Genomic DNA, 12,493 nt, shown 5'->3' on the forward strand with positions numbered 1-12,493 from the left:
TTGCGGCCTTTCCTTGGCTGTAGAAGGATGTATCCTTAGCAGTGGCCATTACTTGTGCTGCTCCAGCTTATGCTCAGGCTGGGAGGAGGTGAGGTGTACTTAGCTTCCATTTGTGTTGGGGAGAGGGGAGGACAAGTGTAGGAAATTAATTTGTTACCTTAATTAAAAAGGTTCATAGCAATCTCTCTTTAGTAGTGAATTTCTATTTGGAAGTCTTTGGAGGGAGGTTTCTCTATAATTTTAGTTTTTTTACAAAATTATGTGTAAATTTAATGTGTGTTTAACCAGTGAATCTAGTCAGATTGCAATAAGGGCATCCAGTATTTGTCTTAAGAATAGTGTCTCTTCCATAAGTGGTGGAAACTACCAAGGTGTTCAGACATTTCTCAGGCTGGTGCTTTTGGCCTTCCTCTGAAGAGGCTGAAGACAGCATGGGATTCCTTACATTCTGTAAATCCTTGCAAAGGATCTCTTGATAACCTTCTTTCTTCCTGTGTTGTACTGCATTTTTTGAGAGCGTTTTCACTTTAAGGTTTGTTTGTGATTTTTTTTCTCAATAACTCATCCATTTAATATAAGCTTAATCCTGTGTACAGTATTGCAATAGCTTGACCAGCATATAATAAGTTATTGGAAGATATTCCTCAGTCTTTCTTAGCATGACCTTCATAGAGGCTTTATCAGCTTTGTTCATGCTACTTCAGCATGATCAAGCTTATTGACATACTCAATCATTACAGGCATTTCCTCCCTTTGAAGAACACAGACTTGTTTCTGACACGTAGTTAGAACTTATTCAAACAAGATAGATCCTTGGATGACTTGACAAAGGATATGGTAGAGGCATTTGTGCCTTTGTCCTCTTCAGAACAATATGGCACACTGTTTCTTCTGGCAGATGAAGTATAAAGTATATTCAAGGGGATTCTTGTATGATGTCTTTTGCAAAAGAACCTTTTATTTCTTATTAGCAGTTATCACCTACTACTTGTAGTTGAGTTGAATTCGCATATACAGATAAATAACTGTAATAGATGGGTTATTTGACGTACAAGAAATGGACTTCTTACAATTATGCCCTTATGGCCACACTTCTTTCCCTTTCCAGCTCTCAGTTACAGACCAACCATAGTGGCTGGTTTTCATCTGAAGAGAATTCCTGCAATGACATAATGCTTCTAATTTTAAGCTTTATTGTGCACTCAGAAGTGTTGTGGGTTGCCAGTCTGATGCTTTCTATCAGAGATGTTACAAGGGATCCTGAGTTTGAGGCTGCACAGCTCCCTGTTTGTGCTCTGAGCTGCTGATGGCTGCTTCGGAAATGATGGTGGGATGCTTGAACTCCATGAGTTCCTTTTCTTTTCAAAGTGTTTCCTAACAGGAGTTGTATCGGTTTTGATCCATGATTTGCATTGCTTTACAGAAGGTGTCTTCATATGTAATTAATGTAAATTCATGTAAAACCCCAGTTGAGTGCATGCCTCTCCCTGCCTCACACCTCCTATTTCTGTTTGAATTTTGGGAGATTCCACATCCTGTAAAACATCTTCCTTATTCATCACAGTGCCTCCCTTCTTAAGGTAACTAGCAAAATCCTGTGTGACTTGTAACATCTCCCGGGGTGTAACTGTATATGGAAACAGGGAATAATTTAGTTGTTTCTGAATAAAGTTTCTTAACAAAAAAAAGGCGGGGGGAGGGGGCTGGGAAAGGGGAAGCTGGATACTCACTGCATGATATAGACAATATTTCCTGAGACAGGAGATACTAACCTCAAAGAACTCAAAATAAAACATTGATTTCATTTTTTTCTTTTTTTTTTTTTTTTTGAAAGTGGAATAGTGGAGGTAAAAATGGTAGAATAGTTGGTCTTTTTATCCCGTGTGCAGATGAAATTGATTAAACCTTAAAAACTCGCCTCAGTCCACCCGGTTTATTAATTGAAGAATTTCCTCTTTCCCAGAATGGGAAGTGCACATTAAAACAGAGCTTTGCCCCTGAGTAGCAATGATACTTGAGAACGGTACATTTTCAACAATCCTATTTTCTCTTCTGCACTCGAGGAAATCCTAACATGGTAAAAAGCATATTTAAAAAAAAAAAAAAGTATGTTTAAGGAAGTCCTCTTTCATTTCCTTGTAGAGCATGAAATCAAATTATAGCTCATGGCCCACAATTATTTTATTTTTACATTTCAAATTCCATTTTCTGCTTCCTTTTGCTGCCTGTGAACAAGAGTTGCACTGTTTGTGCAAAGTCAGCTAAAAAGATTACCACAAACAGGACAGGACACAGTAGCTTAAAGGAGCCACCAGTCAGAATCTGTGCCTGTGTTCCATGTTTGTGCGGCATGCAAAACCTCCCCTTTGTTCACACAGGGACCTGATCCCCTCTTCTTCCCTCCATTCACCAGGTTTTACCTTTTGAAGCCAAATCAGCTTTATATTGATGTATTATGGGGAATCTAATGCAATGCTTTAGTTATGCTTGCCAAAATAATACAACTTAAAAATGCTCTCCTATTCTTGATCTACATTTGGTAAAGACAAAACAACTGAGATTCTGCCTATTTGTTGAAAATGCCTTTTGGGGTGGGCTTTTCAGTAAGGAATTGGTAGCTAATTTAGTGCTTGGAGATTATAACTGGATGGTTCTGAAAATGGGCTCAGTGCATGTATAATAAAATAGCAATATGTTTTTGGAGCTGATAAACTAATACATGAGGCTGAAGTGTTTGGGGGTTTGTTTGTTTGTTTTCCTAGATCTAATAATGTCGTCTTTTTCTGAATTAGTGTTAATGTTATATTTTGCTGTAGGGTCACAGCTCAGTCTGGGAGTTGGTGTATAAAGTTTACAAGCATGCAACAGGCTGCACGAATGGAAGGTGCTCTGAGTTCATGTAACACACAGAACCACAGCAGCCTCTGTGATTGAGGTTGAAGGAGGTTTGTTATTTAAGGTGTAATGTTCTGTTCCAGAATAAAGCATTGCAGTTACAGTGCTCTACTGTTCTGGAAAATGTGTCTGATGTGTTGGGTACTCCCATGGTGTTTCCCTGTGAACGCTGGTGTAAGAGCTGGTTTTTACTAATTGTGTGTGACACTAAACACATTTATGAGGAGTGAATTTGATGGAGGGGGGATGAAGGTCTGCAGCCTTGTTGCCTAGAACTCTGGGTAGGCCTTTTTTCCTGTTTTAGCAAAGGTTTGAAGAGATATTATATTAAATAATGCAAATGTAGAGAATGCAGTGAATTTTCTCCTAAAGACTAAAAGTTCATTGATACATACTTTTAAAATGCATACTCTTTTTTCAGTGTACTCAGGCAGCAGCTGGTGAGCTCTTTCAGGATCCAAGAGTGAGAGCTAGCTAGGAATGATGTTGCAAGTGGTATCATTTTGCTCTTCCCGTGAAGAAATTGAACTGGTGGCCACTTTAGGGAAGCTTGAGTTGCTGCCTTCTGCTCTTTGGAAATATGTCATAACCTCTGACATCTGTGATTCAACTAATCTCCTCAGTAAAGAGTAATAAATTACTTCCTTGATGACTTTTTATAATCTCATACTCCTCAAAATTCAGGAGCAAGCATGGGTTGTATGTTCAAAGCAGTAGCTGGACTTTATCTTGTCTGTGAAGGTGTTCTTCTTATTTTCTGAGCTTTGTGTTCCCTGTCACTTTTGTGGCACAAATGAGTGCTGCTGCCTCCAGGTTTAACTGGCACTTGCAGTCTCTGTGATGCTGTGCTGCTGGTCTTGTGTTTTTCCTGTATCTGGCTGTCATCCAGAATCTCTCAGTTCATGTTTTATCTTTCTTGTTTGTTTTTCTTCACTCAGACTATCTACTTTATTTTTGCTGTGGTTCAGCTGCTTATCTTTGAAATATAATTCCCATCTTTCTCCACCCCCTTGTGTTTTCTGATGACAACTAGTTTATTTCATTTGCTTTTTACAGGGCCTCATCTGAGCTGTGTGTCATCACACAAAGGGTACTCCAATAATTGATCTTTCATTTTCAAGCAAAGTGAGAAATCACACGTCAGGATTTATCTTTCTAAATGTTCTTGAACGTGTCTTTCATAGATGAAGTGGCAAATAAAAGGTTACACCCATTTTCTCTGTAGTAGAAATAATTTGAGTATCTTAGTTTAACTTTTTCATTGATTCTATGTGACCTGCTTCAGTGCAGATAAAATATTTTTGATTGCTGTGCTTCCTTGTACGCAGACTTGTCCTTTGCATGTGTCTCTGCTTTGTTCAAAGTAATTTCAAGCCATTTTCTTGCTCTGAAGGCTTGAGGAATACTCAAATCATCCACAACGTCTTCCCTATCACTGTTCTTAACTGTGTAGGCCCATATTTTGTCTCCTTTTTTGAGGAGTTCAGTTCTTTGTTCTTTCAGTTCTTCTGTTTCATTTTGCACAAGAACCCATGGCTGGCATTTTGTTGTCATATAGTGCAGGTGTGAGTAATATTTTCACCTTGTTTTATTCTTGTTACTGTTTTTCAAGTCTCCACAGAGTATTTCTGTAACATTTTTATGCCCCAATTGAAAAATCTTTCCAAGTGAGATTGTATTCATGAGAATGCTCATATAATCCATCCTCACTTCACTGTTCCTAGTTAAATCTTTCTCAGCTGTAGAAAATTATTCAGAAATATTTTGCCTTTTGTTGACTGAACTCTGATATGATGGTGAACTGATTGTTTACTAGAGATTATTTAAATAGTGAATATAAAGTTAAACATATTCTGTCTGCTATTACCATTTATATGTTTTGAGGAGAAAATGTACTGAATGAGGTGTTCCATGGTAGATGGGGGAGTGTTACAGTTTTGTCATCTTGGCACAAATAACCTGCCAGTCTTCCTGATTTGAAATGTGACGTTGGTGAATCCTTGTACACTTCTCTAGATGATTTTGTTTCAGTATTTAATGAACTATTCTGCATGGATGATGGGCAATGAAAGAAATGGGTTCTAGAATAAAACAAAATGTAAAACTGTGTAGGAGAAGATGGGGGACTGGGAAGAAGGTGAATTGTCAAAGATGGTTTATTAAACAGCTCAATGAGGAAAGTTGAGGAACTAAATTTTAGGTTTGTTTTTTTTTACCTTGTTACTCAAGGGTCCTGTAAACCTGAGCACTCCTGCCTTGATATGCACGAGTAGACACGTACAAGGCATTACAAAACATCCTCATGCCTTGGGGAGAATGCAGTTCAAGTATTTCTGTCAATGCTGTCATGATCTTTCCCTTGGCTCCACGACTCCTTTGAAGGGCAGCAGCTTCCCACCCTGCTTGTGTGCCAGCTCTGCCTGCCATGCCTTCTGTCCCATCTTGTGCCATCTCTTCGGAGCTGTGGCCAGTCAGCACGTTGGGACTTCAGAGGAGGCACAGTAATTGTGCCAACAGTGTTTGTGAACTTGTGTGTGTTGCTGCTCCTTGACTTGAAGTATTTTTTTGTCTGGAGTGTCATGGTGTGTCTTCTGGTGTTTCTGGAGTTTTTCCATGGACTGTACAGTTATTTTTCTTTGTTCATCTTCTCGTTGCTCTGCAATGCCCTGACGCAGACATTCTCGACCTTCTAGCAACTGGGTTGATGATTTTTATGGCTCTTTTAAAGTGTTGCTAATAGATTCATAAATACAGCAATTGCAAGCATTTGCTTTATAACAAATGCGTTCAAAGCAGTTAATTTAGAGTTTCAAGGTAAAGTGGCCCCTTTTATTGAAACTACATATTACAGTTCAGTGCAGATTTTGTGTTCTTTTGGAGGGAAAGATACCACACTGTATATAATGACTCTTATGAGCTGCCCTTTTCAAGGCCAGGTTTGGTTCTGGTTGCTTTGGCTTAGTTTTGGAGCATGAGGATCGCTGTGCTTTAGTAGTCACAATAATGTTTGGTACGGCTCAAGCTGCAGCATTGTTGTGTTACCAGAATATCCTTTTTATAGTATTCATAAAGAATTGGACTTGATTGTTTGGTTTTAATTATTTATTTCCATTCATATTGAGGATGTCAGCTGTGTAGAATAGTGTAATACAAAATATTTTAAGTTTATAGTTAAGTTTATAGTTAAGCCCTGCTGTAAGTATTCACAGAGGTGGATCCATTCTGATTCTTAAGTGCTTTGTCCCACTCAAACTATTTTCATGCCGTTTGTTTGCCTTGGTTTCTGACCTTTAGGTCTGCACTTGGGTGGTGTATAAAGTCTGAGCCTTTTGTACAGTCTTGATGATGTTTGTGTTGCAATTTAAGCAGGCTCTAAATCAATACAATTCCCAAAACAAAAAAAAACGCAAACTACTTTTGAAGATATAAAGCCTATCTTCAGTTTGTCAGGCAGAGATATTTGAAATGATTGGAGAAGATTCTGCAGGAGCACTGGAAATATCGTAATTATCCAACTAGTGCTCCGAAGGGCTTAACATTCATTATTACAAGATGAAAGCTCTGGTAGGTTAGAATAGTCATTTGTAACCATAATTTTTTTTCTTGTTGTAGTTCCCACCCGCTCATTCACCCATGCACTTCAACCTTGGAATGATTTCCTATCCTGAGTTCATGGGAATTAAGAATGAATGGGAATTAAGAACAAGGGTAGCTGTTGTCACAGCCATTGTAAAAGCCTTAAAAACAAAAAAAGGCAAGGGAAACGCTGGAGAGGGCGAAGGAACAAGGAACAGTTGTATTGATTTCTTGTTCTTCTGATCTTAAGGCAATTATTAAAAGTACTTAAGTTAGAATGCTGGAATTTTACATGATTTCTAGCTTTTATCATCTTTCAAAATGTGCTTTTTTTGGCATATGACTTTCTGGTAGTTAGTTCAGCTTTAATTTCTGTTTTTCTTTATGTTTAAACTTCTCAACATTTAAATTCTGTTGCACTTTTCTATTTTGGTATTCAGAGTATTTCACTTACCTCAAATGAAACAAGAAAATTCTGAATGTAATTAATGGAAGGCCCAATGTTCATCAGATCTTCCTTGAAAACTAATTTAGATCCATGAAATTCAGGTTGCTTCAATCAAAAGATTATGGGTTCATGACAACAATGCTTTGAAAAATAAAAATAATCCCTAAGCATGGTAGGTAACTTCAGCCTAAAATGTAGGAGCTTTTCCACGAAGCGATCTAGGAATCAGATCTCTGTTCCTGTGCTTGAAATCACATGTTCATGTTATGTGGATCTGAATGGGGAGTGAATGATGATATGTTGCAGGTTTTAAATTGCCTCTTCCTAACATTGAGGGACTCAAGAATTTCTTTAGACTTTGGATAAACCTGTCTCTCATGGTGATCACTGTTTTCATTTTTATCCAATTTTGGACTTGGAAAGAAAAATGCTGGTAAGTAGGCAGGGACTGAGGCTTGTGGATATTTTTGTAGAGTACATGGTCGGCCCTTGTTGGGGTTGCTCTGAGAGTGCAGCTCCCTGCAGTGTTGCTGGGTATTTCTTTGGCTGTATCAGATTCTTGCTTAGCTGCTTAGATTATAATTTTTAACTGAGGCAAATGTCATGCCTGTGTTGCTGCAAGCTTAATTTTCATAGTATTTTTTTAAATGCAGTGAGATAACAGCCTTAGACTTGAACTATCATATTCTTCCCTGGTTTTTATGACCCAATGATAGCCTATAATAGCATAAATTCCCAAGGTCTTAATTTCAAAAGAGCTGTGGCATTCAGTGCTTACTTTGACACGTGTTTTGTTTGTCTTTCTGGGCATTTGTACATATGCTGACAATTTTAAATGAAAACTGTTTGAGAAAATGATCCTTAATCTTTTTATGCTGTGGCAATACTAACTCTGAGTTCTCCTCCAGGTGCCCAGATTATCGATTTAATGATGCTTGTGATAGATGTGACAAAAGGGATGCAGACACAGTCAGCAGAGTGCTTGGTAATTGGGCAAATTGCCTGCCAGAAGATGGTGGTAGTTCTGAACAAAATAGATCTCCTTCCAGAGGGGAAGAGACAGAGTGCCATTGAGAAGATGACTAAGAAAATGCAGAAGACCTTGGAAAATACCAAGTAAGTGAGCAGTAATACTAACAGGTAACTTGTAACAAAATGTTGAACAAAAATACCAACATTTCCCTTCCAGTGTGCTTCTAAACATACTAGCACATCTAGCAAAAATGATGAGAAGAGGGTGAAAAGATTTACAGAAACTCAGGTGCAATTCCAAATTCATATCTGCAAGTATCATGTGTAGAGAAATACTTCCCTGTAATTAAGCCTTTCAATTTAAAGAGCTGCTTGGAGTTCGGGTAGGATAATACAAAGCCAGAATATCTAGGTGAAGAACTGATGGATGTGTGTTTGGCTAGGTGTGTTTGTTGTGGGGGTGGGTTTTTGGTGGTCTGGGGTTTTTTTGTTTTGTTTTTGTTTGTGGTGGGGTTTTTTGTTTGGTTGGATTTTTTTTAGCTTATGGGCTTGCAACTTCTGTTATGATCTTTAAGTCTGTTTCACTCCATAGAAAGTGTTAGGAATTTTCCTTAGCTGAGGATGACAAATGTTCCCCAACTAGGGAAAGCAGAATGATGGAAGTTTATATAATGTCATATGGCTCTGGCTGGCACAGTGGAGGCTGGCACACAGCCCTGTTTAGGCACATTAGTTGAGGTATGTGATGAGTGAAGTGCAGGGAAATTCATGAGTGGGAATGTGGCTGTTTTGAAGTGGGAAGCTAAAATATACACACAACATTTATTTAGTGGTTACAGAAACTGCCGCACATGTTTGCTTTGCTCAGGGATATAGGGGGACATAACTATTGGGTCACATTTTGAGTTGAAGAATCTAAGGAACAAGATTCAGAGTACAGAGGAGAGAGAACCAAATCTAAGTTTCGTATGTGCAGTCCATGCTTGACGGTGCTTTGAAAGCTGACCTGGGTGTGATTGCAAAGTGTTTGTCCTGTTGTATCTTGGGCATGTGGAGTTTCTAAACAGCCTTTTTCCCGCCTGACTTTGAATCTCCCAATGCGTGGTTTTTAAATGCTTTTCTATTTCTAAACTATTCTTATTAGCAGGATATATGCTGGTACTATTTGACAATTGCCTCTAACCCCAAACGCATGGCAATGAGGGGTTTGGCTTTTTAAAATATTTTACTTGTTGATATATTTTCACTATACACACAGGTGTGCATGTGCAATTCCATAGCAGTAAGCAAAGCTGAAGGCTGTTGTAGAGTAGGTGTTGCCACCAATGCTGGGGAAATTATTGTAGTGTTGTCAGGAAATGGCAGAGGAAAGTAACTTGTATATTTGAGTAGTTTGATACTTGTAAATTTACCTAATCAAAACTTAGTTTTCTGTGAATTGATACCAAAACTAAAAGCAAGCTGCCTCTATGAATGGAATTTCTATTTTTTAAAGAAATTTGGTGTGATGGAGTAAGAGTTTCAGTAGGGCTGGATCATGTTTAGAAGTGCCTCCAAATGCAGTATACAATTACTCCAGTTTGTTCTGGTGTATGGGAAGAGGAGTAAAGCATCTGGTTCAGCATAAATTTGTTTATCGCAGTACAGTGCTCTGAAATAATTGTATGAAAATAAATTTCCAAAAGTTTTCTGGTTAATCACAGGAATTTTCAGTGCACATTTTTGTTACCCTTTGTCCCTAGATGCCTCAGGCTTATGGCATGTAAACAAAGAAAATACCTTATGTGCCTGATTACAGATGGGTCAATGAGTGAGCTCCCTTTACAGACCTTAACATTTCTTCTTTAGCAAGGCACTGTCTCTTCCCTCCAGTTTGCTCCCTTTTGAGAGAAAATCAGCGGGGGGTGGGTGTCAAGAGGATGGCCACAATAATTTTGGTCTCATTCTGTTGCAAGAATTAAGTACCTATGAGAACCAGTCCCTTTTTGGTGTAATTAGTATTTATTATTCCATTACTTTAATATATGTTTTATGTGGTTAATCCTGACTTTTGCAAAAATGCAATAACCAACACTAGGTTGCATTTTAGGGAGCAAAAGTTAAGCCTGCTGACTGAATTAGTAAAAAAAAAAAAATCTGCTGTAAGTTAAGGATTTGAAGAATAAAACTGATTGTAGGATAAAAGGTAAACTGAGGTCAGCTGGCTGTACTGTGCCTCTCTGAACCTTTGCATGTTTGAGATTTGTGAATTTTGCAGGCTTTGATTTCAGCAGATTCACATCTTTCTGTTGTCTGCAGATCTTGCAGACTCAGGTAGTCATCATGTGGTATCTTGCATTTGGCTCCTGTTTTGAAGGGTATGACTTTACAGTTAGGATTATAATTGTTTTAATGAAAGTTAAGAATGTGCTAGTCTCCAGGTAAAATGACTTTGGATGCAAACCACTACATTAAGACTGGGTAGCAACAGACCTTTGCTTCTGCAATAAACTGAATCTTGCATTTGACTGTTACAGGATTGAATCAGTAGCTAATGTGGAACAGGACTGAAGCTTTCGTAGTGAAGTCCAGTAGTGCTGATCTGCTGGTAATTCAAGAAGAAATTGTCAGTCACATTGGGGGAAGAGCAGATAAATTGGAATTTGAGGGAGTTTCCTAGCCTTCAGATGAGCCTGGAAGTTCTTTATGTTGACACATATAGGAGATCTGGGGTCTAATGGTCAAAGTCTTTCTCTCTTTCAGGTTCTCTGGGTGTCCTGTTGTTGCTGTTGCAGCAAAGCCTGGTGGACCAGAAGCCCCAGAGTCTGAGAATCCACTGGGTGTTTCTGAATTAATTGAGGTACTGGCTGAAGAACATACTAATAACATGAAAGTATCCATTCTCAGATGTTCAAAACCCTTAGTTATGTCACATGAAGTTTGTACTGTGAAGGGCAGGACACCTGAAATAACTAAGAGTAGTTTGTAGCTTGCAATAGACTTGTCACCCTCTCTGTAATTAGCTTAGGGAAAGGAATGTCTTTGCCCTGGAAGGATGCAGCTGTTGCTTCAGACAGCAGAAAATAGTCCCAAAACAAAGGCATCATTCTTTGAAGACTTGTCAAATTCTGATTTGGATGCTGCCAGGTTTAAAGTACTTGTAAATTGCAGTAAGGTGCAGCATCAGTCATCAAAAAATCTCAGAATGTCTGGCCCTGGGCACCCAGGCTTGTGTAAAGGCAGGATGTTCCTCAGGGCTGCTGAGTACTGAATGCTCTATCACCTCCCAGGCTTGTGTGACTCAGGATGGGCATGGGGATGGGATGTAGTATGGCCTTAGACTGAACTTAGCCAGGACCAGTCTGCCCACAGCAGTTTCTAGAGATGAGGAGATACTCAAGTGCTTACTTCTGCCTTCATCTGGTTCCTGTTAGATTTACTGGGATGTTCCTCAGGGTTAAAACCTTTAAAGGAAACACCTATTACAGCTGTTCTGTCAACTGAGACCCAATATTAGACGAGCTGGCAAATGCTGTGTGAGCCCTGCCATTGAACTTCAAACTATTATCCCTTCTGTCCTTCCTAAGAGACTTTCCATTGTTCTGCCATTACAGCTTGGGCTTGAGCTGCAGTTTTTGACCTTAAAAACAGATGTTAAAGGCAATACCAAGTGTATATGCAGGTGATATAACAGAGATCAAAAGTGATTTGAGACAGGAGTGAACCAGTTCCTTTGAAGCATTGTTGAGTACATGACTGCCTTTCTATAATGAAAATCTTTTGTCTGATGATATGTTTTAAGAAACATAGTATTTGTCAGCAAAAGAAAAATCCTAAACTCAGAGAATTTCTCTAGAATGTGGTACCTATGTAGTTTTTCTTAGTGGATTGATCCTTCAAGAGGTGCTAACAGAAATCTGAAGGGGAAGTTGACTTTGAAAACTTAACCCAGTATTATAGTTTTTCTGAGAGGGAGGCAGAGATGGGCTTTATGGGGCACTAATATCTGTACATAAGTTCATTTTCACAGAATCCAAAAAAGCTGAAGTAGCAAAACACACTGTAAAATTGTACTTTGGGGAGGGGGTGGGGAGGGGGAGATGACACATGTACAGTTATTTCTTTTTCTCTTTGCTGCAGTGTTTATATTGAGTTTGGCAGCAACTTTATCGCCAGTGAGGTTTTGCTAACCAAGCTAAATGTGCAGCACCAAATCTTTCTAAGGCAGAAAATCGAACTTTTCCTGCTGCTGTGTGTGTGTCTCCTCCATGGCACACACAGTTAATTTGACATTGGTGAGTTCTAAGCTCATTGGGAGATGCCTGAAATCAGTAAAATTGCAAGCTCGTTCAATCAATCATCTGCTTGCCTGCCTTCTGCTGTGTTGCTGTCATGACTTTTCACCCAGGCATGGTGCTGCTTTTATCTTTTTTTTCAGGTCTTGAAGTCTCAGGCTTACCTGCCATCAAGAGACCCCTCGGGACACTTCCTTATGGCAGTCGACCACTGTTTCTCTATCAAGGGTCAAGGCACAGTGATGACAGGGACTATTCTTTCTGGCTCTGTTAGCCTTGGTGACAATGTGGAGATTCCTGCCCTGAAGGTGAGTCTCTCATTTTCATT

The 12,493-nt window shown here is 39.0% G+C and overlaps 1 protein-coding gene across 2 annotated transcripts in view; it reads left to right on the forward strand.

Annotated features, from left to right (window-relative positions):
* EEFSEC (eukaryotic elongation factor, selenocysteine-tRNA specific) overlaps positions 1–12,493 on the forward strand; it is a 124,578-nt gene that overhangs the window by 25,689 nt on the left and 86,396 nt on the right. For both annotated transcript variants that reach the window (XM_048315533.1, XM_048315534.1), the window contains exons 2-4: positions 7,828–8,035; positions 10,634–10,730; positions 12,309–12,473. In XM_048315533.1, coding sequence (XP_048171490.1) covers positions 7,828–8,035; positions 10,634–10,730; positions 12,309–12,473 — 470 coding nt within the window. The remainder of the gene's footprint in view (positions 1–7,827; positions 8,036–10,633; positions 10,731–12,308; positions 12,474–12,493) is intronic.

This window comes from Corvus hawaiiensis, chromosome 11 (assembly GCF_020740725.1).
Source record: "Corvus hawaiiensis isolate bCorHaw1 chromosome 11, bCorHaw1.pri.cur, whole genome shotgun sequence".
NCBI lineage: Eukaryota > Metazoa > Chordata > Aves > Passeriformes > Corvidae > Corvus > Corvus hawaiiensis.